General features: G+C 44.1%; 1 protein-coding gene across 2 annotated transcripts; it reads right to left on the bottom strand.

Annotated features, from left to right (window-relative positions):
* Window positions 1-27,667, bottom strand: ABTB1 (ankyrin repeat and BTB domain containing 1). Of its 2 annotated transcripts, XM_063411292.1 has the most exons (12): window positions 27,475-27,667; window positions 25,720-25,782; window positions 24,592-24,647; window positions 23,390-23,534; window positions 21,344-21,503; window positions 20,390-20,435; window positions 19,268-19,384; window positions 14,430-14,545; window positions 9,036-9,134; window positions 8,291-8,458; window positions 5,247-5,447; window positions 1-3,502 (listed from the first exon to the last, which is right to left on the bottom strand). In XM_063411292.1, the coding sequence occupies exons 1-12, from the start codon at window positions 27,528-27,530 to the stop codon at window positions 3,296-3,298; spliced, it is 1,434 nt and encodes a 477-aa protein (XP_063267362.1). In that variant the 5' UTR covers window positions 27,531-27,667; the 3' UTR covers window positions 1-3,295. The 2 variants fall into 2 exon arrangements, with proteins under 2 accessions (XP_063267362.1, XP_063267363.1); XM_063411293.1 differs by lacking the exon at window positions 27,475-27,667 and having other exon boundaries at window positions 161-3,502; window positions 25,684-25,758.
* Window positions 27,668-27,725: the final 58 nt, after the last annotated feature.

Genomic DNA, 27,725 nt, shown 5'->3' with positions numbered 1-27,725 from the left:
TATAGTGAAATAGACTATTTTATTGCTGTACACATGCTTACACATTCCTTCTTAAATATAATATCATTTTAGTCAATTTTACAATCTTCTTGATTCAGCAAGTGGCTAGTTGTAAATAAAAAGGACGGGGCAACAAAACACAGAAATGACACTGACAAGAGAAGAAAAATCGGGTATTTATTTTGTGATAAAATTATTCGCAGCAAGAATAAAGTGAATTCAAATCCAAGTTTTGTCCTGGCTCATCTTAATTAGACAGCCTGCTTGCATGCTGACCATCTGCTTGTGCATGCTTTTGGATAGCCCTATTTTGCCAAAAGGCATGGGGGAGAGTTAAAGGATCCCAAGTAATTGGACAATCTGACAGGCCTCACAGATGTGACCACTAAGTGCATGCAGACAGATGAGGCATTTGCTTGGAAGCCCACGTGGACTTGCACTGTTGGGTAGGCAGATCAAAAGGCCATGCTGACCTTTTCTCCCACATGTACAACTGCAGCCTCACTTGCTCCACACTTAAGGATGCAGGAATGGAATTACTCAAGAGCAGCCCTATGGAAAATATTTCTCTGCACTACTGCTCCTCCTCTGCCTTCTTCCTGCTTTGCCCATTGCCAGTATCCATTTGCTTTAGCAGCTGAGGCATCTGCAGAGAAAAGCATTAGCACATTCCTTGATAATCGTGCTTCTGCATCTTGCTCAGTACAAGCAGAAGGCAAAGGCCACATCCTGTTCTCTGGTGGCTCTGTGCAAGCCTCGTGGGCTGTCACAGCCGCTGCTGTGGAAAGCCCACTGTTAAGATGTCAGAAGCAGAATTTCTGCTGGAGGAGGAGAAAAGATGTGATAAACTAAAAATGCTGCTTATGTTCAGTGTTATCTTCAGCCATATACCAAGGAGAAACATAGGGGAATTAAACCAGATGAGTTAAGCTGCTGGTTTCTGCAGCAGATTTTCATGAACCTGACACTCCACTTAGCAAGAAAGCAAGCAGTTCTCCTTTCACCCTTCTTTCTCCAAAATATATGGGACTTCATATTAAAGCTTCCTTGATAGCCCTTCACCCTCCCCAAGTTCATGGAGATCAGTTGTGCTGGGCTCTTTGGTGCTCCTGTCAAAGACACACTGAGCTTAGAGGAGGACATGGAGGTATATTCCACAATTTACACAAGAAATGCACAGCTCCTCTCCATGTTACTGTCCCAAACAGAAGCACACTCCTGCTGCTTCCTGCTTCCATGACACAACACATTCCTGTGGAAGGACACATCCTCCATCCTCACCCTAATATGACTGCAGAAAACAAACCCCAACTCCTTGCACTTCTTCAAAAGGGTTTTCAAACAGAATTGAAGCACAGCTGCTTGAATAACCCTGCCACATCATCCCCTGCCCCAGAGACTTGATCTGCAAGAGACACCACTTAAACCCAGATGACAAAGTGCACAAGCATCTGGGGTTCAATTTTATCAATGAACCTCATCCCTGCTCCCCCCACCCCCAGCTCTATCTCCAGCATCTGTTAAGTGCAACTCAATGCTGACACATGATTTTGCCGAAGTCTGGCTTTCCCCAGGCTCTGTGGCCAAAGCCCAGAGTCCCCTCCTCACAACTGAGTGCATCCTGCTTAGTGCAGGTGGTACCCAGAGCCTGCCCACAACTTCAGTGCAGGAGAGGTACAGGCAGTGAGGCTGCAGCTCTCACTTGCTGTGGGTATCAGTCTCTCACCTGGTGAGACCAGCAAAGAAGAAAAACCCATCCTCCCAATATATCCACACCTGAAGCAAGTCTCTGCCAAACCCCAGATCTCCAAACTCTTTAGCCAAGAGAGGCACCACCACTACAGAAAACAACCTCCTGAAGCTGCAGGGGATCCTTGCCCAGTTCCCACATCACATAATAAAAGCACACCTGGCACAGTATGTTTCAAGCTCTTGCCTCAGGAAGTGACCAAAATGATTGTAAAACGTGGTCACAGCAGCCCAGTGCCTGTGCAGGATCACCATGTGCTTCACTCAATGACTCTTCTCCCTCCCAGAGCACAGCATGGGAAAGTACACCCAGCCTGCACCCTGGAGACCCAAGACTCTCCCAACACATCATTCCAGAGATGGACAGCTCCAAGGGCAGACTATTTGGCAAGGCAAGCCTTATGCAGGGTTACCACCTGCTGATTAATGCCAAGGAGAAGGAACATCATTACCCTCATTAAGAATCCAGGCAGACAACATGAGATAACATGACCTACTGCAGAACACAGATTCAAAAACATTCATTAGTACAAATAATGAATTTCCTGGAGAACAATGAAGCTACAAGGCTCAAGGCTGAGCAAAGCCAGAAGGTCGTGGAATGGGACAGCAGCCCTGTGAGAGACCCCAAAGGCCCCTTTCCTTTCAAAAAAGATTTCCAGTGACACCTCTTCCCAGACCCACCAGCAAGTCAGCCTTGCCCTACTACAACAGACAAAAATAAAGGGAAAAGTGCTGTTTCCAAGAAGGTGTTTCTGTCCCCTCTTAAAAAGGGCTGCTCTCCCTTCTTTTGTGCATTGAAAGCTACTGCTTTCTAAGAATGGAAGGATTCTGGTCTCTGATGTATTCCCAAAGATGCTTGTTCAGAAAGCAAAGCTTTTAAGTTCTGAGTACTTCAAAGCAATGAAAAGCTAGGGAAGACCTGGAAATCACGTTTTTTTTGTTGTTGTTATTTTGTTCCATCTAAGTACTAAAATAGCAGGTGAAGACAGTACCTTCCACATAGCCAAGTACCTCTCTGTCCCCTTAGGGAAGCACTGCCCAGTTCTGCCAGTCTTATAAAGCTGACAGTGACAGTGCTGACCTCTTTTCCCATATATTAATTAAGACTTTAATCCAGTTTTCTTCCTCTGCTGCTGGTAATTCAACAAATATTCTGGCATGAGCCAGTTTATTGAACCACAGAATGGGATGTGGGATGGGTTCTAATCCCAGGCAGTAGGAAGTCCCCAGAATAGCTCCCTCACCATTCCCAACAGCTCACAGTCCTCTCTCCGAAGTGCATTGTACAAAGGAGTAGCTATTGACTTAGGCTGAGCTTTGGGAGCTACTTCTGAAAGGAGAAACAAAAAACCAAAGTAAAACCAAACACAAAACAGAAATGCAAATGTCCAGACACAAATAAATTTAAAAGAAACCATGCCTGAAGGTGGATGGGAAGGAGGACAAAGAATGGGAAGTGCAACATTCAGACTCAGATCTTGCACTGTAAGCCAACACAGTGAGGGCTGTGCAGGCTGCATATGACAGGCAGGGTTTGCACACATCAGCACTCGAGCCCTATACTGGCCAAGAGGTTTTCTAGAGCTTCAAGTTTCTGGTTGGCTTCCTCAATGGCACTGTAAGTCTGCACGTTGCTGGTGATGTGGAAGCGGATGTCATCGACCAGAGGGATGGAGTCAGTCTCCTGACGCTCCTCCACGGCCTCCGCATTCTCCTTCACAGCAGCCGCAAACTCCTCCAACTCCACCAGCTGGACCAGAAGGACAAGAGAACCATTAGGAAGACAAGAGGCCAGGTAAAAAGATGCAAATGGTTGGGATAATGGTCTCAGACACTCTTAAAGGTTCCCAAAGAAAAGAAAGGAAAGCTAGGGTACACAGAGACCCAAATCCTCCTACAGACACTACTTGGAGATGCATCCTGCCATCCATCCAAAGGAAACAGTAATACTCCAAAAAAAACAGTCTCAGCTGAAGGCAGTCTGCACCTCCAACACTGCCCTGTAACACCCTCTAAGTAAGCATCCCTGGTTCTGGTATTGGGGCACATGCACATACACAATATTCTCCCCAAAAAGGCTCCCCAGCAGGAACCAGGAGATGTTGGGCAATGTCTTCTAGCAGAGAAGCCAGTGGGTGCTTGTGCCCATTTCAGAACTGGGAGCAACAAATGACTATCCTCCCTTGACTCAGCCTCACCACTTACCAGCAAGACAGCTGCTCTGCTCTGCATTTAACCTGACAGAATTGGGTCACCCATGAATGATTCTGCATCAGGCTTCCCAGGAGCGTGTGGTGAGCTGAGGGGTGAGAGGCAGCTTCCATCTGTCTACGCTACTGAGCTGTGCCTGGGCACAGCAGGTTGCTGAGCTCTGCTCTGCTACCACACTGCCAAAATCTCTCCCTGCTGCCATGAGTGCATCTCCACAGGATGCTGGCAACCACTCTTGTGTGAACATCAGCTGGGGGGGCTCTGTCTGTGCCAACACACTTAAGACATACTACCAATGCTGGGTTCAAGGACTCCCACTCAAGCTAGAGAAAGGGGAACGGACAAGCAAAGCCCTATCCTTATCATTACTTGGGTTATTCAGCATCTTTTAAATCCTTTTTCAGAACCCAAAATTTGTGTACATGCTGATGTGTCTGTTGTTCCCAGGCTACACACTGAACAAAGTAACAGCCCCAAAACCATTTCCTTCATTGTTTTTTCACGCCAAAAATAATTTCACACCTTTCAAGTTCCAGGTGAAAAGGTTACATTCCCATGTAAACTGCATAAGCCGTATATAAAGATCTGTCTCAGCACAAAAACCCTTCATGGGTTCTAGTTTATCCTTCCATATGGCAACTTTCTCCAAGAGTCCTGAGACTAAGCTATAATCACTCAGGGTAACACTTAAATTGAGCCCCATAAGGCAAACTTCAGTGTTACATTCATTACTTCTTGCTGTTCGACAGCAAATTATCTGCCGAGCAAACCCCCACTATTTGATTTGTCATCCTAAGGAGATTAGAGTACACATTGATTTCTTGTATCTAGAGCATTACGCCAGGAAGAATTTCCTCCAGAAAACACTGAAAAACATTTCCTGCACAGAGCTCCCCTATATACCCCTTTGGCTTCTCCAGGCTGCAGCTGGTGTGTTCAGGCAACACCATGGCTACTTGGCCATGGTGGCTGAAAGTTCAGTGGAAATCACCTGCCTCTGGTACTTCCAAAGCTTTTTGTGCAATTTTTTCACCTCCACATTCCACAGGGATGTGCTAGCCAGGGACCAAACTCTGGCTTATTGTGGAGGTACCGCTGCACTCCTCCTCTGTCCTAACTCACCATGTGCTCTGCTACTTAACTGCTGCTCGTTTTCTGGAACCACATTAATCCAGAGACGACAACCATTAACTACAGACCAAAGTACAACTATTCAATCTGTTGTCTCTATGGCTCAGATATGGGTGCATAGGTGGTCACTGCCATTGGGAGTGTTTTGGTACCTTCTCGATGATCTTGGCCATGTACTCCGTGCACTGGTCCTCCAGTCGGGTCAGCTGGAAAAGCTTTGCAATCCTCCAGATGCTGATGATGTTGTCCTCGTCAAGGATCTGTGCCAGGGTCCTGCCACAGAGGCGCTTGAGCCCGGGCAGGAGGTACATGTCTGCCACACACAGCACGTCATAGGCGTTCTCTGGAGACAGCTGGCAGTGCAGAGGGGAGTTACTGCCCAGTCCTAAACATGCTGCTTATCTATGGCAAACTAATGTGCTGTTTGGCCCATTACTAGCTGACTATGGAGAGACAGGAGCTCTGTCTTTCAGGCTACGTGTCCCACTCAGTTACCACAGAGGAATTTAAAGTGCAGCAGGGAGTTTCTCATGCTGCAGGTAACCCCTCTAGCTAAGCACAGGGCAGTGCTGAAACACCCAAGTGCACCTGGCTGCTAAGAAATGTTCAGCATGACAGTGGCAGGTTGCTTTTACCAGACATACTTCCAAGAGACAAACAGAAGAGGCTGGCAGGACAAAGAACTTTGTCCCTCTGTTTTTATTCCCATTTTATACTGCTGGACTTGCATTTTGTGAAAACTACGTAAAATTCTCTTAAGAGCCAGCACTCCCTAGTTCAGGGGGTACATTTAAGGACAGACAATTGAACACAAAATAAACTTGGCAGGTGAGACCAAACTGGGTAAGAACATATTTTGCACATCAAATACTAGTGAAGCTCCAACATGCGTTCAGAATGGACTAAACTTATGGACCAGATGCTCAGACTTAAACTGTTGTGAATGGCCTTTAATGTTTTGAGGCTCTTGAGCAAGAGAACCATGTTCCCATTTCCTTCTTGGGTACTAGCAAGTGATTTGAGGGAAAAAAAATACCTTTAGATAAAGTTGGAGACACCACCTCCAACTCAGCCTCTTCCCCTTGGTCGAGCAAACCCTATTTTTGTCAGCCATCTGCATCTCACTAACCCGGAACTAGAGTCTCTCTCTGTTCCTGCTAATGTGAACTGCAAAGAGCTCACTTACCCACACTCATTGTAACAGTGGATCCATGGGACACTGCATGCCCTGGCTGTGGATGAGGCAAGGGCCCTTGCATTTAGAGACAAAGCAGCTGATCTGGATGGAGAAATGGTAACTCGTGCAGCCTGGCCCATTCTTCTGGTGACTAGTGAGCAGCAAACACATTGCTGTGCACATCTATACATGTGGTTGTTCACTCTGACAACTGCAAACAGCTGACTTTTTTCTTCCTCCACAGCTGTCTGCATCTGTGTTTGCAGAGACAGCTCCCAGCAAGAGACCCAGCTGTGTAACACTCTGCAGCAGCTGGGCAGAAGAACGCAAGATATAGGAGAGCCATGCCACTAGTGCTATGCATGTACATAAGGTAACAAAGCTCTTGGGGTTATTAATCAAGTGCTGCTTTGTCCCTTCATAAGCTGCAGAAACCTCAGGATTTGGAGGTGTTTGAGCCAGTAGTATTGATGGCTGCAGCTCCCAACTGCTTCATCAAGGACAAACCTGGCAAATGTTCCTCCAAGAACTGCCCTCGAGCCTACACAAGTATTCTGATCAGCAACTTGTCTTTGTGCCTGGAACTCTTTATGTCCTCTGCACACACTGTCACTACTGCATGGCAGAGAGACACCATAAATCCTTTGCAAAGAAAAACATGGAATTCAGAGTGCTGATACTTGGCTGGAGAAACACAGGACAAGGAGAACACTCCACGTGCAAATGTGGAACCTGAGTTATATTTTTGTCTTCCTGACCATTTTTTCTGGTAGTTTCTCATGAGAGGTGAACTCTCTGCAGAAGCTCACATCTTGGCTGCTCAGTTTGAAACCCAAGCTATGTACCATTCTGCACATGAAACATATGAGTAAGATCCTTTTAACTCCTACACATTGTTGTAGGTCTGTCCTCCTGAGCCAAGGCCCGACAGAGTAGCTGAGGCATCCCTTGGAAAGGAATAGCTGCCTGGGAAACATCCTTCCTGTGAGTCATCATGAGGAGGGCAGGCAGACTGGAGAAATGCAAGGGAACAGGGTCAGCCTGCAGTGCAAGGGAACAAGGTCAGGAGGGTCTTCAAGCACCTTCTTGCCCTCTCTGCCTGCCCTTTCAGCAAGTAGCTAAGGAAGAGTGCAGGCAAGTGAATGATCAACTCTCTGGCATACCAGTAGCAATCCTGCCCTGGCTGCTGGCTGAACACTTCTCTCCTCACTGCTACACGGAGGTGAACAGATCAGCAGAAACAAGGTCACAGCTGTGTGCACTCTCTGTATGTGGCACCTAACCCAGAGCTCAAACACTGCTTGGGGGAAGTGACACTGGCAGGTGCAGCAGCATCTCCAGTCACTGCATTGATGCCAGAATGTGTTCTGGGATCTTGCAGCGAGACGGGCTGAAAGCATTTGCCACAAAACCAAAGCAGGAAGCTAATTAAACGCTGGGATTTACTGCATATTCCATTAGGCTGAAAACTAAGTAGATTAGGGCTATTTTGTTACTGTTTGCAATACTGAGCACAGCAAGGCACTGGTCTCCCAGTGGAACCTTTGCCCACCCCAGTAATAAATATCAGTGGAAATAATGACTTGCTACAAATGGAAAAGTAGGCTATGATGCCAAGAGTAAATAAGCAGAATCTCTCAACCTGTCCAGATCTCCAAATGTGTTCAATCTGCCATCTACTGGCAGATGCTTCCCTTATCTTTCCACAGCCCAAGAGGAAAAGCTGCAAAGCCACGTATTCATCGAGCCAATAAACAGCACGCCACCTAATTCCCAGATTTTTATTGTGGGATAAAAGACATGGGATTTTCTTCCTGAACATCATGCACATGAACTACAACCCTGCCTGGCTAACAGCACATCCCAGTATGTGGATACCTGAGACTAAAGTGAAGTAGCAGAGTAGGTCAGTGAAACTTAAGAATATACATACTGCCCCTGCTTCAGATTTAGCAAAATACTGCTGAAAACACCTCAAAGCTCACCAGCACTGGAGGAAGGACCAATGGCTGGGCTCACCTCTGTATCATCACTGTAGATGTAGTAGAGGATGCGGATGAAGATGTCTTCTGAGATGTTGTGCAGAGTCACCACAGGGATGCTGGGCTGTGTTTGTAGCTCCTCACTCTCACTGAAATGATCTTCAAGAAGGGCTTTGAAATAATCACTGCGACCACAGAAAAATGCCTGGAGAGGAATGAAAAACCAGAACACTGACATCTTGCTCACTGCACTAAACCAAAGGGCACTACCAAGCAGCTGTCAGAGCAGCTCAAAGATATTTCAGAAGTTCAGACTCTGCAACTTTGATTCTCCCTGCATTTTGAAGCTGTATCTCAAATGATTCTCCAGACATTATTCTATCCATACCTACCCTCAGAACCACAAACACAAATGGTAAACTCAAGAGATTCAAAATTAGCATGGCACTAGGACAGGACATTGAGCTGAGGTTGGATCTCAAAATTCATTCTTACTGCTGCTCATCTGCAGATCAAACATTCCTCTCTCCAGACACTGAACTCATAAGCCAGCAGCAGCAGACTTTGCAGCTGCGAATGCTGTAGCTGAATTTATGAATTTATCTCCACACCTCTACAAGAAAGGCAGGCTTTGCTGCTTTGTTAAATGCTTTAAATACACTTTTCCAGCTGAATCAATGCTGCTTCTGCAGAGTTTATACAGCATAGAAGGAGTGGGGGACATAAGTAGACTAGATCCATGGCAAAAAGGGAGGAGAAGAAAGTACAGCACAAGCACATACCTTATGGCACAAGAAGTTGTAATCTTCCACCCGGAAACACACGTCGGGACAGCTGTTGAAGTTGTCAGTGCTGTCAAACGGCAACTCTCCAAAACCAACCTAGGAAGAGAAACCAGAAAAGCCGTCCTTTAACATTCCTACTTTAAACACGCTCAGGGTCCCAAGTTTAGACTCCTATGTTTTCCCAGCAAATGCCATCCCTCTATTCCCTCAGCACAGTGCAGAGCACCACAGATGCTCTGAACACAGATTCCAATGTCCAGAAATGAAGCACTTGCACTTCTGATAAGAGATATTCCTGGTACAGCTGCCTCCTTTATCCATGGTAATTTCCTGACTCTCCATATACCATTGAAAAGTGTTTCTTTGCCATCTAACAAGGCAGATAACCAGGTAGACATGAAGTTTACTTCATGCAGTAGGTATTGTAAGCATACTGGAGCTTAGGACCAGCCTTTTACTGGGTACATGTAAAAACATATAGATTACATCCATGCATACACCATTTTGAAATGGTTTGGCTACAATTATTGGCTCACTTGAAAAATCCAACATTGCTAGAGCACATTTTAGATTTTTGATTTGATTTGCAGCCAAAGATAGTGTTGTTGCAGTATTAATACTCAAGTGAATTATTTTAACAACACACATCCACCCAATCCCACATGCCAACAATGACACCACACCAAAAAAAACCACCAACCCTGTTTGCCATATGTTATTTTAAAGTGACACTTTCAAATATTTTCCCTTTCACCTTATTCACCTTATATACAGTGTAATTCAATTGAAAGAAAAAAAAAGAAAAGAAAAAAAAAGGAAAGTTTATATTTATAGACATGTAGCCAACACAATCTCTAGAAACAAAATTTTCCCCTGGTTCTTGCTTTCTATAAACATGTCCCTGAGGTACCTAGGATAAGTAGTTTATTCCTGCTGTCTTTCATCCAGGAAAATTACATTGAAAATTTGCACTCAGGAAAACCCTGGGCTGACAATAAAGATCAGACTCACAATAGCAGACTATCCATTTCCAACCCACCTGCCTCCAACCGGACTTCCAGCTCTACTGAGGGGCCAGATGACTCCTCCCTGCTGAACTAAACAAAGACATAGACTGGAACAATGCTGGGTGAGAGCTCTCAGCCAGGCTCGGTGAGGTTTCTCACAAAACACATTCTTGAATGTGGCAAGGCACCAAGCTGGCAAAAGCTCACATTGCCACTGACCACGGCAATCTGAACCCATCTATCATGCTCTTTGTGTATCCACAGCAACACTTGGCAGCTTCAGATTCCTAATCACAGGAGAAGCCCAGTGATGCAAATCATGCACATGGTTGTTGCAGTTGCTGGCTCTCCGCACCACCCCTCTCCTGCAGTCCTGCTCCACGGGGCAACTCCTGTTCCAGAAGAGATGCAGCAATTCAAGGAATGTTGCCCACCTGATCTATCACCTGCTTTTCATATAGCTGCAACACAAAGGGCACCACCTCATCAAGATGAGATGAAATTGTCCCATTTGTGGATTCCCCAGGCAGCTATTTTACTGTTATCCATGTCTCATATTTCAAGGCTTGGGTCCTTGGTCCGGGGATCTGCAGTCTCACTCTGTGGCAATGTGCTACAAACACCAGTATCATGATGCAAGTGCCCGCCTTGCTGTTCTCCCCACCCTATGCCCACAGCTTCCATGACCTCTCCTGCAAATTCTGACATAAATCTGAAGGCTACGGATATGCAGGCACAGCACAGGTAAAACAAACCTAGAAACAAACTTGGGCAAGAGGCCACTCCGTGGCACAGAAATTTTAATTGAAATAGACGCCACATCTCCTATGTGCATCTCTTCTTTGCTCTCCTTTACCTTCTCCAAAGGTAAATCTCTAAAATGAATCCATCCCTCTGGAATGGATATGGGAGTTTTATTTGTCTCAGAGTTTGTCCTCTGAATTATAAATTCCTGTGGGCTATATTTTCTGCTTCTAGCCCCGCCTGGTCCCCACTCTGCTGTTCAGGTTTATAAGGTTATTTTCAATTCCTACTACAAAAGCAGATTCATGTCTTTATTTCTCCTATCCAGCATGAAGTGGCTGTGCAGAATTTTCCCTTTTACTCCCCTTTCAAGTCTCTACTACTTCTACTCTCCTCCCTTGTCACGCTTGAGGAATCTAATGTCCTCTTCAGGATCTTCCTGCAGAAAATTGGCTTATTCCTCTCACCACCCCCGTTTGTACAACCTCCTTCATGGGCCTCTGTCCTGGCAAAGCACAGCTGCCAAAGTCAAGTATTCTGCCCAGGGAGCACAACACAGTCCAGCCTACAAGATGCAAACACATTCACAATAACTCAATCACCGTATAGAAACACTCTGAATACTGTCATTCTCCACCATCACATGCGGAAGACCAAGTCTTTGCTGCTACAAATTTCCTATGAGAGCTTAAATAGAAACATTGCTGGATGCAAAAACGTACTAAACAAATCAGTGGCAGCAATTTTTACCTTGTCCAGATTATCTCAGCAAGAAAATTGTAAATAAATTACAACACAAAATAGAGGGATTGGTGATCCAAGAGAAGATTAGCAGCTCACAACCAGATGCAAGTAGATTGGATACAAAAAACCCCTGAACTGGAAACATGTTTCAGGAAATATTTCAGTTAACCTATCCCTGCCAAAGGGGCAAAGCAAAGCACAGGAATCACTGCCATGGACAAGCATGGTACACAGGTGCAGACAGACAAGATGGAATTTCAAACTGTTCTGCCTGTGCATTACAAGATCTAGTTTTACCCTCAGAGTGGTCTCTTTTTTTGCAGCCACACCACATGTCAATATAGATGGAAAGAACAGTATTTATTTCATGGTAAATTCTGATCCTCTTAAGTCTGACTTCATCTTCATTTGGAACATAAGATCTCAGTTAAAAGGTAACTGAAAAACAGTTACAATGAAACCATGAACCTACAGTGGAATATACTGGAAGCCCTGGAGTCTGTAACTCAGAGGTCACCTGGCAGACATGAAATGAAGAACCAGGGAAACAGTGGGAAGCCACATAATTTTTTACAGTTCCCTGGCTTTTCATGATATTTTACTTAAATCTTTCACTGCTAAATTTTATTGCAACAAACTGAGGAAGCAGCTGTTGTGGACAGAAAAATCCTGGTCATTACTACTTTAAAACAAAACAGAGACAACAACCACACTTGTAAAAGAAAACATTGGGAAAAAAAAGGCTTCCAAGCACAAACAGGAAAGAGAAACAAGGTACCAGAATTATGAATGTATTTGATATTTCAAAGAATAGATAGTTCTCAGTCAAGAAAACAATAATGAGCTGTATTGGATATCAAACATTCATTGCTGTTTTAGTCGTGTAAGATGCCACTAACCATGAAATTAGAATGCACAAAGTTTCGTATATCATCCAAGTATCAACAACATTACATGCAACTTATTTGTTTATACTGAAACAGAAAGCTGAATGCATCCCCATTTCATATAATACAGCATTACATGACATGCAGCAGCTCAAAATGTTTCTTGCCAAATTCTGGAAATGCTGACTTTTATCCAGAAACCAAGTATCTGTTTTGTTCTGCACAGGCTGGAAAAAAAGAGTAATGTTTCTCTTCAGAACACAGATGTCTATGAGTGACTACTCAGTTGTTCTGACATTCTAGGTTACGTAGTTTATATCCTATTCCTTGTATGGCAGCAAACCCAGCAAGAATGACAATGTGCAATGCCTCTGTCCTAGAACAAAGATGCCCAATTCACAGAATTTAACAATTTGAAAACATTAGAATATGAGATAAAAGGCAAACAAACAAGAAGTACCTAGAGGGAGAAAAATGGGAATCTTTTAGAATTTATCAGGGTTAAACAAAGTACCCACACTTATTCATGGGCACAAAAATTCTCAAGTGATCAGGTGTGCATGCCCAAGCCCTCTTCACTTGTACAGTTGTAATAACTCTAATGTTGCCTTCATTCTAATCTATGAACACAGCAAGAACACCACAGCTTACAATTCACAGCACTGTCAGATGATTACATTATTCCAAGTTTCCTCCTTTCCTTCCAGCTCCTACTCTACATGAAAGAATTAAGAAGAAAAGTGTTTCTAACTCTAGAAGAACAGCTTAACAGGAGTATGCCATCAAGGCTGGAAACAAGCAATCAAACAGGAAGTATTCTTTTTATTTGTGAAGTGACTTAAAATATATGTAAATCTCACTACTTTGGGGTCTGTGATCCTTTTTTTAACTCCTTGGGAGGTAATCTGAAGCTTACTTATACTATCACCTCCTTTTAAAGCCTGCAATCATACAGAAAAGCATATTGAAAGCCACAAAAAATGTACATTATTTGGAGGAGGCAGGTTACACAGGAAAGATTTCTGAACTGGTAGTTGTAAACTTGAAGGAGAAAAAATCTCCCTCTATAGAGCAATATATCTGAAAAGCCAGCACAAAACACACTGGCTTATTAAGGTAAGAAACTTTATCCACGTACACATGGCACACACTCTGCACCAGGCAGGTCTATTTGGCAGGGGACAGAAAGAGAAAAGGCAATAAAATGTTACTATATCATTCAGTCATGCAATCTCTGGGCACAGCAGCCACCTAAAATGAGTCCACATTCTTAAACGCAGTAGTTGGTATAAGAAAGAGGACAAAAAAAGGACTTATATAAGACCAAAATGAATCTGCTGAGATTACAGAAAACACCAGACGAAGAAAGAATGAAGACAACTAATAGTTATCCTGTTATGCAAACGGGAGAGAAGATCCACATATGTGATCCTAACTAATAATATAATGATATTTTAACATAGTCATCATGAATCTGGGGGCCACTTCTGAGGGACAAGACATAGTTAGGAAAAGTAGATCTATTGCCAGTCAAGTTACATTCTCTTCAGAGGGACTCACATTTCTGCTGTAAATATTTTCAGTTTGGAAGTATCTCTCCATTGCAGTGTGTCAGTTCCTAGCAAGCAAGCCCAGCAAACCATCTTCCACCTATATAGCCCTCTGGGTACCGATGCCTGCTGCTTCAACAATTTTAATTCTCAAGAAGGATGGCAAACAGAAGAGCTGGGGACCTTGTCCATTGTATGCAATGGGAAACTCCCACCAACCACATGGAAAGGGTTTTATTCACCAAGATCCCTGCTGGGGGGAATACCCAAGGGGAAAGACCAGCACTGATGGCCTCATTACACAATTTTACAGCACTTCCAAGCAATAAAAGCCTTTCAGCATTTGGAGCACCAGGAAACAAGCAAGCACTAAAGTCTGCATAGCAATGATGTGACTGAACACAAGTGAGAAGACATCCCAGCCCCACAGAGCCCACAAGGAGTAGAAGTGCTCCCTACCCGCAGTTCAGCTGGCAGGGCGCAGTCTGCCAGGAGAGCCAGATCTTCCTGCAGCCGGCAGTTACCTGTGGGCTCAATCGTCAGCACTTTCACACAGGTCCCTGGCTTGGAAGAGACTGGAAGAAGCAAAAAAACAAGAGAGCAGAGATGCCTGAATTCCTCTACAAACATTCTCTCCCATTTAGATAAAAGATACGCCAGGAAAACCAGTATTATTGCTGTTCAGCTTTTACTGCAAAACACACACAATTCTTCTACGCACACACATATTCAGCACCCCTCAGTGCAGCCAGTGAGCAGGGCTAGAAGGGGACGCATGTACTGTTGTGTCTCCTCAAACCTCCATTTAATTCCTTATGCTGGAATATCAACGGTGGGAAACAAAGTTGGCACAAGTGTATTTCAAGCCAAATTTGCTCTTTGGAATCCATGTCATCAATTACAGTTAAGGGCCATGGATCAGGCTGCCCTGATCTGTGTAGAAGCCACTCACACATTGCCTTCCCCAACCACCTCTACAGCTGCCGGTATCACCTAAGGTAAAGGTGTCCCTGTCCCCATGCCAGGGAATTTTTAAACTAATCTGCTTCCATGCCTCTCTGCTCTACCACGTGCTTCCACCAGCTCCCATTTCAGCTGTGCCATCCTGATTTCACTCTAGGGAACAAAGGGATTTATTCTTGTAAGCCAGTAAGTTCATCAGGTATGAGTCTGTTCTTTACTCTCCATCCACAGATCCATAAAGAACAAAGACCGCAAAGTACCCAGACTCCTGCATGTGCCTGAACTAAGCATCACTACCATCAAAGAGCTCAAACAGACCATTCAGAGATACAAATTGCATTTGTCTTTTTCAGACCTAGTGTGTCTTCTCATCTTGTCTTATCAGTCTACACAATAAAACAGCCCATTAAAGGGAAAGCAAAATACTTGATCATACTTTAGTGGTCTGCCTATGACCAAAGTTGCTGTGGAGTTCACAGAAGCCAACCCTAACTTCAAACAAGTGGCAGCCCAAAGTAGACCCACTGCCAGCATAGCCTTTCCTCGTTCTGGCTACCCTGCTCCACCACCTCAGCTCACCACCTGAGGTTTGTTCCCAGGTCAGCATGGTTTGGGAGAAGAATTGGAAAATGTAAGACATTCAAGAGTCCCTGGCATATAAGGAAGCATGTGAAAAAAGATAAAGCACCACTGGAAAATGCAAAAAGTTGTGGTGAGGAAGCCTTAGGATACTTTGGGAACCAGAAAGACATAGAGTTAACTCCGAAGAATTTCTGACAGATATGATTCACCACATTAAAACCCCTCACAGGTGAATCACGCCATCTTGAGACCTCATTTCTCCTGACATTTTGCACAGCATTACATGAGCTCCATCAGATGACTCCATGGGGTCGTGGGCGAAAGACCACGATGCGCCACAAACAAGATCTCCACCCCCTCCTCCACATCACTGCTGCACTCTTCAAATATGTCACCACTGTACTTCTTCATAGGCCACATATCCCAGAAAGATTTCTGGAAAGAGAAGGATAATCTACCAGCACAAAATAGTCAGGTACCATGACTGCTACACACAAAGCTCACCACCGAGGAGACAGGCTGCCCTATTAGCATGAAATGCTACCCTCAGATAAATTACTTCCAGGGTAAATAAGCTAAGAGGAGGCCTGGCACCAACACAAACCAGACTGAGTGCATTTTCTCAAAAAGCCCAGATCACCTACACATCAGTATGAAAGAAGGAAATTTCTTACTTTGCAATTAGAAATTCTTCACGGCATTTGCATTTCTGTAGTACTTATTGTAATAGTCACCAGGTCAGGCTCTGTAAGTGCTAATGGACTCAGCAAGTTTTAAGTAGTAGTCGAGGCAAAGAGTTCTTCTCTTGGGATCCACCGAGCATTGTGCACTTTCCCAGTGACACAGAACAGTGATTTTTCTGAGAAGCAGATCTATTCAGACACTGCATGTCTCAAATCCAAGGGCACAGCATTAGGTATCACTCGAAAATCTTTCCTAACAGAGACAACAAAAATCAAAGTTGTGAAATAGGAATAAGCTGCTGGCTGCCAGCAAGCAGCAGGGACCATGAAAGAGGAACGCAAGAAAATGAATGGAGGGGTCTCTGAAAAAAGCAACATAAACAATGCAAGGAGCTGAAGGGAATAACCAAACTGTGGTTAATGTTGAGACTGGGTTTCTTTCCAGTCTAGCACAATTGCATAGCACTGAAAATCACCTACCAACACATCAGCTGCCTTGGTTTTCCTGCTCAATACTTCTTTGTAGTCTTCTGGTTAAATTGAGCCAGTGTACCACAAAATGATAAGAGCCACAAATAAACTACACTAAACTCCCAAAACCTTCAAAAAATGATGCAACACTCAGATGCATCTTCTTCCCAATGGCATAATTAGCTAATAATTATTGACATCATTATATACTACCATAATAACCACAGATTCTGCACATCCAGTGTCTCTTCTACAAGGGTAAGCATCTCAAACCTTGCTCTCACCCTTTTTGCCCTAAAACTTGCTGAAGTAACTGCAGAACATTTATTTTCTAATACATGCACTTCTAAAGGAAGGATTATGGCTTAATCTGGACAAATTGTTTGAGCTCTTCCAAACACTGCAACATTTTTTTCTTGTTATAGTCACAATACACACACAGGGGAAAATAGGCAAGCATTCACATCCAAATATATCTCAGGTGCAACAGAAGGCACTGGGTCATCCTCTTCCTGTACTACTGTCTGTACATGCCAAGATACTAAGTGCTTTTGAAATACTGATTAACTCTAGATAATGAGATTGCAGACACTGCCATTATCGAGTGGAGCTGCAGAGGCTTGAGTTCATTTTGTTTTGTTTCAATTTCATAATACAGATGCAATATGACCCTGCTCTGCAGACCTGAATCAGATGTCTGTTCCTAAAACACTCAAAGAAACAGACACGCTTTGTCAAGTGCCAGACATGATGTGATCTAAGATCTTTCCAATTTTTTAACCTCTGTAACTGTTACATACATGTCTTTCCAGAGAATCAAGTTTTCCTGGCTTCCACAAGACATTTAAGAAACAAACTTTTAACAGTTGTTCTATTTGTTTGAATCCAACCTGTCATAAATAAAAATCAAGACTAGTACTTCCATCAGTGCTTTAAACCACCCATTGACCATCTTCTATCAGGCCTCAGCATTGGAGAACTGCTCCCTCCCCAAAGTATACAGAAGTTAAATGATTTGTTCAGTGCCATTGTATTTCCAAGTGGTGCTTTTATCTAAAACTTCCAACTAACCTGAAACTTTACTTCATTGTTTTCCATTTGAAAACCCACCAAGAAGTCAGCTTTTTTGCAGTTCACAGATTTAAGCACCATCTTTTCCTTCCATAATATAGTATGAGATTTCAACTAAATTAATTACGGTGCAACATCTCACCTAGACCCTGGAGAAAAAGATAAAATGGAAAACCCGGATCTCTGGCAATTCATTGAATTACTCTGATATCAAAAGATGACGCAAGATAATTTTGTTACCTGATTTCTGAGTAGATTTTATTTTATATTCATTCACCACTCCCCCTTTCCCACCACTTATTTAATACAAACTGATACCTTACAGTTTTTGTAGATACCAAGAAATGCATTTCTAATCTCTTCAGGTTCGTGTTTACATTTGTGTTTACATAGCAGAAGTAAGACCTGTGACACAGCTTTCATAAGGACTTGCACCCTGGTCTACATGGGAACAGCTGTACCATGGTAAGCTTGTACCCCCCCACCACCAAACAACTGCACATGCATAAAGGGAAATCTGCACATGGTAGTATCTTCCATGTGATTTGCAGATGAGGAATTTCTTGAGCCAGAAGTATTCCACCAGTTATGTCCTGCAGCTTCAGGAGGCTGAATAAACACGACTCATATTCAAAAGGAAAAGGTGGAATAGCTACACCCCTGCCTCTTAGATCAGGCAAGATGATGCTACTGACTTTAAACTGTAGACTGGAGTCCCTTCTCAAATCAAAATTAACATGATTAACGTAAAGGAGTTAACTCAGAACATGGAATGAGAATCAGAAGCTTTCAGCTTGAAGGTTTTGTTATCTGATAATTTTTCTGCTTCGTGACTAACACCACTTGTGCTGTTCTGATTGTTCTTCACATGTCCATTAGCTTGAGCTAAGGAGATGAATGATAAACTCCAACTGCTACTCTTCATGCACTAAAGCTTATGTCATGATTAGATCACAAGTTATTTGGATAACAAGAAGTCCTTAAAATAGAGGATTGTTTCATTTAAGGTTTGGCATATCTATGTGTTACTAATACACACATGCTTTTGGAAATACTTCTCTGCTTTCAAAAAAAGTGTTGTATCTCCCTCTGCACCCATTTTGGGCCAGTTATAAAACATTTTACTTTGGCTAGAGGTCAGATAAATGCAGAAAATTACTTCTGACTGTATATATTTTATCTTTCTGGGAATTTAAACAAGTTCCCTGTTGGAAGGCACTTCTCAATATATACACCACCATACTCAACTGAAAGTCTGGCAACCACAGCAAAGTCCTGCTGCCATGGCTGCTCTACTATAAAGAAAGCATTCAATATAAATTGTAAACAAGCATGTGTCAGAAACTACTACAGATGCCCTACAGAAAAGCCATGACTGAAAACTATCATGCAAACATGGAAATTCCACAACAGAATCATTTTCTGGAAGCCCCAAGGACACCATGAAACATCCACCATCACACTTTCCTGTTTTTCCCTGAAAGGGCACACAGGCACAACAGAGACAACAGCAAGTCAAATGCTTACCAAATTCATAAACTTTTTTACATTTGGTCTCCAAATCATCGATGAGGTCCTGCAGCCGACACTGCTTGGCCAACCTCTTGCAATCACTGACATATTCTACATCAATATCCAGACGACCTGTCAAGAAGAAATGCAATCAGCTCTCTAAATCCTGTGGATTTAGGTATAAAAATAGCAAAAAATAAGGTCTGAAGATATGATAGCACAGAAACTTAGTAATTAGATACACTGCCTCACTTTTCAGCATCCACTTACCATTCAGTCCCAGAAGCTAAGACATGGTATTCCACCAACACCCACCACTTAAATCAATAACAATTTGGCATTTAATTCACATTTCCACTTTCCAGGGTTTATCCAAATAGCTTCATTCAAAAGTCCAAAGACCAAACAGGCTCTACAAAACATGTCTAATTCCCTCAGAAAACCAAAAAACAGCAGCACAACAGCAGCAGGCATGACTGCTACCATTGACTATCAGGTTTTGGGTAAGAAGAGACTTTAGGCTCACAAGTTTTCTTCCCAAGATCTTTTACAATCAGTGAAAATGTGGCAAGGGACATTCCTGAACACACTGTATTGAAAAAGAAGAGCCTTGAAGACAATGTTAATTTCTGGCACCACCTCCTGGCCTGACATAGTTCCGCATTTAACATGCCTACAATACAACACTGGGCATTTTCATAGAAGGTTTAGGATCAACTTCTGGTCAGAAAAAACACTAGAAAGTAGTCAAAGCATTTAGAACACACTGTTCAGGTCTGCCAAACTGAAAATGTCCTACATGGGAAATTGGCTTTTCACCACCTTAGGAGGCTGTTACACCAGATGACAGATTTTCCTTCCTTAAGCTAAAAATACAGCCTCCATCCAACCAATCAACCTAAGCTGATTTTGGTTTTAATTGACTGTATAATTACTGGCAGGACAACTGGCAAAAGTTACAAACATCTTGGAAGAGCTGGTGATTGCTCACATTCTCCCCTTCTGCCAGAAGAGAGGATTTGTTGGCAGCTCAAGCACCCAAACACTGCTGAGTGCAAGCCTGTGCCACTCAGTGCAGAGGCACAGAAAGTTGCCCACCAGCCATGTAAACAAACGTCAGAGCGTAAGGTAATTTACCTGTGTATAGATACTGCAGAAGAGCACCAAAGGCTGCTGGGTTAATCTAAAATAAAACAAAAGAAAGTTACATTTGGAATCACCACGAATTTAACAGTATGTTTGAAACATGATCCTTAACAAGTAAAAAAAGACCAAAAACTTAAGTACGAACTCACTACACATGATTTCCTTGCTCCTGACATAACTAATGCTGTCACTTCATCTGGTTTACACAGTTCCTTACCGTTTCAACTGATACTAATCCCTCAGGTACTAATATCTCAGGGGACAGGACCTGACTAATGCAGGAACTCAAGAGACATGGTTGTAATACAGGCTCTGCAAAATCCAGATTTTTACTGATCATAAACATTTCCACATCTTCCCAATTCCAGAGGAAAGATGTTCTTGTACAAAGAGAAAGGACAGCAGTGTTCTGAGAAACTGGAATTATGTTTGTCATGAGAGGATTTGCACTGCCATAGTCAAGTCACAGAAACTTGTGCCAGAGGATTGGTGGTAAATGGATGGAGTGCATTTACGGCCTATTTAGTTCTTGCTCCACAGGCAACAAAAGGGACTCAATTAGTGCCAGTTATGGAGATGATGTCTTCACCACAGACCCCCTGTCCACCAGGAATTAGACAGACTCAACTCATCCCAGAGAGGGGTTGTGACACAGCTGGCAGATGGTAACAGCTATGTGCCACTGCAATTAATTAAGATAATAATTAAGATATGTTTGAGTCCACGACAGACATAACAAAGGGAAGGTATGCAGTCTGCAGACTTTTGTTATCTGAAAACCATGCAATTTCACTGCATAAAGTGCGTCCGCAAGCCCTGCTCCCCAGCTAGGGTCATTCTGAGCCCCAGGAGCTATTCACTGTGGAAGTTAACCTTCAAACTCACTTTCCTCACCCAGCTGGAACAGCAAAAGAAAGGAAAGAATGGAAGCACAGCCTTGCTCACCAATGGGTGCTTCAACACTATCATGTTTTTCCCCTTCCATTTGGTCTCAAACATCTCCGCAAAGTAGGCGCTGCGAGCGCTGAGGATGCAGCGGTGGGCACAGAAGGATTTGCCATGAACGATGAAAACAATGTCACTCTGGTAACCCTGCTCCAGCAACCTGTGAGGAACAGAGAGAAGGGACACTCATTGCAGGATGAAAAAGGAAAGAATGGAGTAATGCTAGTGGGGAACATGGTACAATTAGGTCTAAATAAACAAATACTCCCACGCATTGCAGTCTCTCTCCGCTCAGCAGGAAGGCCAGCATGGGGCTGGTACTTCACATACTGGAGTGGAATGTCTCACTCCCTTCCATAACTCAAAGAAGTTTTGTTAGTGCAACAGAGAGGCTGGAGAATGAAATCTTCCTGCCTTAGGTGAACACTGGGAACAGATTTTAAAGTGGAACTAGCCGCCCCCAAGTGCACCTTCAGAAGTTAATACTGCTTTTAAATGGTCAGACAGGAAAAAAAAACAAAACTGCAAAATGACACACTTTCAAAAACAACTACTCTGCTACCAAGTAAGATGCAACTTTCCCACTCTCTGGACACTGTCAGTGTGCACATTTTAACCATGTAACAAATAGAAGAGCACTTGATGTCACTCACCCTCAGAAGAAGGAAGCATGTGACAGGCATGAAATGCAGGCAATTACCACATCAAAGGTAAAGCCTCGTTTATGCCTGCATGTCCATACCTTCCTTCTTCAAAAGGAAAAAAACAAAACTGCTACTTCTAGAGTCTACAGCAATCATCACCAGTGTTTTCTAATGCCCATCACTCCTTGCACATATATCCTCACAAACATCCTCAAGAGGTCGAATCCAGTGGATATCAAGCATCATACTCCTTCTAGAGAGCTGGACTGGTGCACAGAAAGGTGTGGAGTCACACATGGAGATGTTGTCAGAATCTTGAATGCTAATCTCAATCTCCTGCCCCTAGCACACCCTTCCTTCTAAGTGTCTTGTCCCAAACCAAACAGAAGCATTAGGTTTTTACTTTTTGCCCCCCAACTGTTGCCCTTTGTTTCAACTTTAACACAAGGTCTGCTTGAATGAGAAGCAGAAACCAGAACATTTTAGCTTTCACGTATGATCAACCCTGCACTATCTGAGCCATAGTCACCATGGCAGTAATAAATCACCCTGCAAAATTCTACTTCCTTGGAACACAGAATCTGATTTTACTTAGATAAATGAATTTCCTTCCTCCCCTCTCTTCCTACAGCTTCAGAAATTAGGACACTGTAATACTGGGAAGATTGTCAGATTTTTCTAGGACATTCCTGTTTCAAAGATTAAAAAAAAGCACATCAAGGTTTTAACGTTTGTAAGTCAGTCCAATGGGAAATAAAAAGGAAAAAAAAAAAACCCAGCAAGTCTGTAATAACATCAGAGTCACCAAGGTAGAAAAACAGTAAGAAGAAAAGCTTGAAACTATTCCTCTACTCCTGAGTAAGTCAGGCTGCCACTCAAGCTCTAGTACAATGTGAGACAGGCAACTTTCAAAAGCATCTTAACAAATTTTAATAACCAAAAAGAAAGAACTGGGCAATGTCACTGTGAGTCAGTTTGAGGCTTCTTAAAGTACTCTGTTTCACAAATGAGAAACATTTTATCAGTGTTGGAAATTTCACCTTGCAAGGTATAGTACCTTCAGTCCTGAAACTGAATTTCAGTTGACATACTATCCTAAACTGCTGATGTGGTTTTAGTGATCTGATTTTGGTTTGACAGTCAAGGATGATGGCTTAGTGCTTCTGCATTAAAAAGACCAGCTTTCTGCTGACTCTGGAGGCTGTACACAACTCCCTGGAGGCTATGCACACACACACCTGGACATCATCCCTTAGAGCACAGAGGAACATCCCTTAGGAAGCTTTACATGCCCAGGAATGAGAGAGGGTACTGATCAAAGCTGCTCTGTACGGGGAGCTCAAATATGCAGAAGAGCTCAGGAAGGATGATGGGATGCTCTGCACACGCCTCATGTCCTTACCGCTGCAGGAAGACGTCGTAGTAGTCCCTCTTCATGCACTTAGCTGTGATCTGTTTGTACTCCTTCAGCAGCCGGCGGATGGCATCACTCAGAGCTCCGTACAAACAACGTTCTCCGTCAAAAGTGTTTGCCTCACACTTTGCTCCTGTTAACCACAGGCACAGGCCAGCAGGCAGAGTTATATCCTTTTCCAGTCCCCAAAAGGTCATATAAGTGATGAATGTGACTTCTGGCTGCTGATACATTTCACTGTGTCCCCTCTGGTGATGAGCATATTGACAAAAACTGAGCTTCCCTCACATGTATACAATCTAAAGCTGCTCTCCCACAGACAAATCCCTTTCTGAGGAAGTCATGACTTGTTTAAACTGACCCATGTAATAAGCCTCCCAGCATGGCTCCAGCAGTGCTCTGGGAAGACAAATCTCACTGTATAAAGAGTGCAATTTCTTGGACTGTTTAGAACTCCTCCTAAAAAGTATTTCTGCTTTGTATAAAACAGGAGATGCCTCTTTAGGAGGTTAGAACCTGCTAGAAATTTGGAGGGCATTTGCATTTTCCTGTTTAGAATTACACAAGTGGTTGATTAAGATGCTGTGAATGCAGCACAAAACCAGATGTTTTGAGATGTGACTCTGCACTCTGGTTCCTCTGACAAAACACTACCAGTACCTAGGAGAATTTGGGTGCTGAGAACCAAATGGGCAGGCATTTGACCAGAAGAATTGGTCTGGCTTTGTCTGAGATTAGCAAAATCCCTTGCATTTCACATTTAAGTCCTGCTTACAAAGCCAGGCTATCAATAGAGTACAAGAAAGTTTTACACAGACAATTTAGCAATACAACTCTGTAGAAATACAACTATCTTTAGAAATACAATTCTAACACCAATGCACCCTCACAAAATATCAGCTGTGATTTCAGAAAGTCAGGCTGCCTTGAGCCATCACAAACAGCCTCCCTTTCTGTGCATTTTCAAGATTTCAAGCAAATCAAGAAATTTCAAGCAATTTCAAGAAGCAAATTCAAGTAGCAAATGGCCTGCAAAAGAGACCATGAAGGTGTGTGCAGGGCTCCTTCTGTAGCCTGAGATTGCTGATCAGATGGTTGGTTGTAACAGAAGTTTCCACAAGGGACAGCTTAGAAGGACATACAATCTCACCACAGAAAGACACTGCACCTATATCAGGACACTTGCTCACCATTCGCTAGAAGATAACGTACAAGCTCCTCATGTCCACACAGACAGGCATAATACCTGACAACAATGAGAGAAAGAAAATTAGAAATGCAGTAGGAAGCAAAAGTCAGTGTTTTGGCACATCACCACACACAGATCACAGCACTGAGCATCCCTAAGAAGCTTAGGAGACAACTCCTCATAGGAGGAATCGCTACCAAATAGCACAGAAGCCTGATCCCAGCAACAGACTAAGCAGAATTTGTTCCCAGCAATCCTAGGCACTGCAAGGAGATCTCAAGGTCCCAGTCTAGGTTCAGCATCTTCTGTTGCACTACCAGCTGCCAAATCCATCCTCATTTTAATGGAGATCATTTCATGAGCACTCAGCTGTCCACTGAATTCTCAAAAACACTCCATGCTCCTTCTGTTGTCAGTCTGACTGCTGCACGTTGTGCCAAGGAGGGAACAGCATCCACACTAGATGTACAGCAAATCCACCCCCCACTGAAGTTCTACTTCAATGAGTTTTGTTTTCTCTTTCACAGTGTAAGCCTTTCATGATTCTCTTTCACTAAATCTGTCCTACAAACTAGCAGAATCCTGTAATGCACATTGCAGCAGCCACATGTTAGTCTACCTTTACTTTGGGAAGTTATTCTGTACTCTAAATATATTGCTGATGTCTAAATGTACTTTGGAATTGTGGAGAGCTAACAAGCTCACAGCACATCCCTCAGCACCTCCAGGGGGATTCTTCATTATATACTGCCAGACAGACTGTGATCCCACAGCCTCTTGGCATTTTATCAGGCCAAGCTTTCACCTAAAAAGACATGCTAGAATGCCATAGACTTTGGTGGGGGGAAAAGCCTAATCTAGCCAAGAGCAGAGTGCTTAATCCAGGTAGTTTGGTCACAAACCCCCGCTTCTGAGCATCACTACAGCAAGCCCCAGTCAAAAGGGGAGACAAAGACACACTTAGCACAGCACCCACAGGGAAGAGAAGCAGAACTATTTAGCCAAAGCTCAAAAAAAGCAGAACCTGAGACATTTTGTAACAGTGCTCATGGCCGCAGACTCAGAGAGAGTAAAGGAGCTCTGAAGGCCCTACCCCCGCCCAGACAGTGCTCCAGCCTGCAGCACTCACAAGGGTGTACTGTCCCACTTATCACGGACATTAATTTCAACATCTCGCTGTTCAAGAAGGTATCTGGAAGAAAAGGGAGAGAGCAAAGTTATAACTTCATGCAGCTACTCAGTCACATTCTCCTCTTTCAGAAAATGTAACTTCAAGTTCATAGAATAACTTCCAAAGGTATGACAGGATCTTGCACTGGATTTAGGGAACTGTCAGCTGTGGCTGAAGGGGCATCAGCCAAATCTTCACCCAAAGAATGGTGTTCTACAGCATGGCCTGGCAGCTCCCTTCAATTTTAAGTGGTGCACATGGGGAAAGAGGATAATCAAACGCATCTCTAACAGGGCAGCAATCTCAAAAGAAGTCTGAGTACTTCTGCAGTACCTTCAGATTCCTCAACAATGTTCCCAGCCTGGATGCTTACAAATAAGTGGCCAATTTTCCAAGGCCAAGGCTGGACTCCCTTTCTGCTAGTGGCTTTTCCTGACAAAAGCAACAACATCAGTGTCACTCCAGACCGTTCTTAAATCCTGCCGCTTCCTTGTCTTGTACGTTTATGCTACATCCAATGCTGCCAATTCTCTCTTTGACACCTCTAGAAGCTGTACTTTGCCTTGCATCAAATCTCCTGCACAGCCTGGCTCAAGTTTTGGTGTTTTTGTCACCCACCATGCGAGTTCTCTCTTTCACTCCCTTCACCTTTGTTGTCTCAAACTTCAAGTTCTTCTGACCACATTCAATACATTAAGCAACTCAGCTCCTTTCTACTCAGTCTTATCTGGTCAATTTGTCCCCCCTGCTCTGACAGCACTCTCAGAATCTTATTTCTCCACCATTACTTCTATAGAGGTCATCTTGAACCTCTGTAAGGCCATCCCTCAGACCCAGTCTTCGCTGCTTTCAATGATTTAATCTAACACTATCACAACAGATAACAATGTTTCCCAGGCCTTATCTATCTGCACACTTACCCTTCACTAGCAAGCACCTTGAAACAGAGGTTGCTTTGATTATCTAGCATATCACAAATTAAGAGACGGAAGAATGAAGCAGGGTAAAAGGGTGAAGAACAGTTTTAGATTCAAACCATGAGATGCGGGAAAAGGGCCTGTTGTAAAACCCTGGACCTTGCATTCACCCAGCCGACAACGAGCCCATCTGCCTCACTGCAGTTAAGCTGTACTGCTTTGAGATAAGCAAGGAAACTTGACCTGAAATTTTAGTATGCCCATATTTCTCAGAGATACTTCCACAGTCTACAGCACAAGGTGTCTAAACATTTATTTCCAGGACGATCGCGTCCCAGGGATCCAGCTTCCTACCAACGCAAATGCCATTTCAAACGGTAAGGAAAGAGCAGCTGGAGAGGAGCCTTGTGCAAGGACATTTGCCACAGGCAGCATTCACACCCACGAGCACGCAGTGACGGTTTGATACTCGGACACCTGCCGGAACCAGGCAGACCTCACCCGAACCTAAGCGCCTCGGCAAAGACCCGGTGCATACCCAGCTCCTCGGGGTGCAAACAAGCTGCATTTATGTAAGAGAAACAAATTGCCCTTTTCGCACCCCGGCACCGCGGCTGCCCCGGGGAGCCCCAAGGCTCTGACAGCCGCCCTGGGAGGCCGAGACGAGCTTCAGGTAAACACGTTCCGGCGAGGCCAGGCCGCCCCGACAGGCCCGGCCCCACTCGCCCCAGTGACCAGGGCGGTTAAGGCCAGAGGCGTGTGCGAGGGACCCGCTCCCCGCCCCGGCCCGGCTCACCGCACGCGGCTCACGTCGCCCTTCTTGCAGCTGGTGAACAAGTCGCTGGTGTCCATGGCCGAGCCAGGCCGCGGGGCGGCGGCGCCGCATTGACGCGGAGAACGGAGGAGCGGCCGCGGGGCCGGGCCGGGCCGAGTGGCAGCGGCGGTGGGGCGAGAGCAGCGAGAGTCGTAAACACGGAGGCGGCACCGCCCCCCCTCCCCCCCCCTCCGCTTCCTCCCCTCCGCAGCGCCCCCTGCGGCCCGGAGGAA

The sequence above is a fragment of the Prinia subflava genome, chromosome 14 (genome assembly GCF_021018805.1).
Source record: "Prinia subflava isolate CZ2003 ecotype Zambia chromosome 14, Cam_Psub_1.2, whole genome shotgun sequence".
Lineage (NCBI taxonomy): Eukaryota > Metazoa > Chordata > Aves > Passeriformes > Cisticolidae > Prinia > Prinia subflava.
This window is presented reverse-complemented; position numbering and strand designations above follow the sequence as displayed.

What these genes read in the sequence shown, in the direction of transcription:
- ABTB1 (XM_063411292.1), bottom strand. Translation starts at nt 27,530, where the DNA reads ATGGACACCAGCGACTTGTTCACCAGCTGCAAGAAGGGCGACGTGAGC. An exon ending in CCCTGCCAGCTGAACTGCGG is followed by an intron (nt 9,135 to 14,429) that starts GTAGGGAGCACT and finishes TTCTCTTCCTAG; the next exon opens with GTTGGTTTTGGAGAGTTGCC. An exon ending in ACAACTTCTTGTGCCATAAG is followed by an intron (nt 8,459 to 9,035) that starts GTATGTGCTTGT and finishes ATTCCTCTCCAG; the next exon opens with GCATTTTTCTGTGGTCGCAG.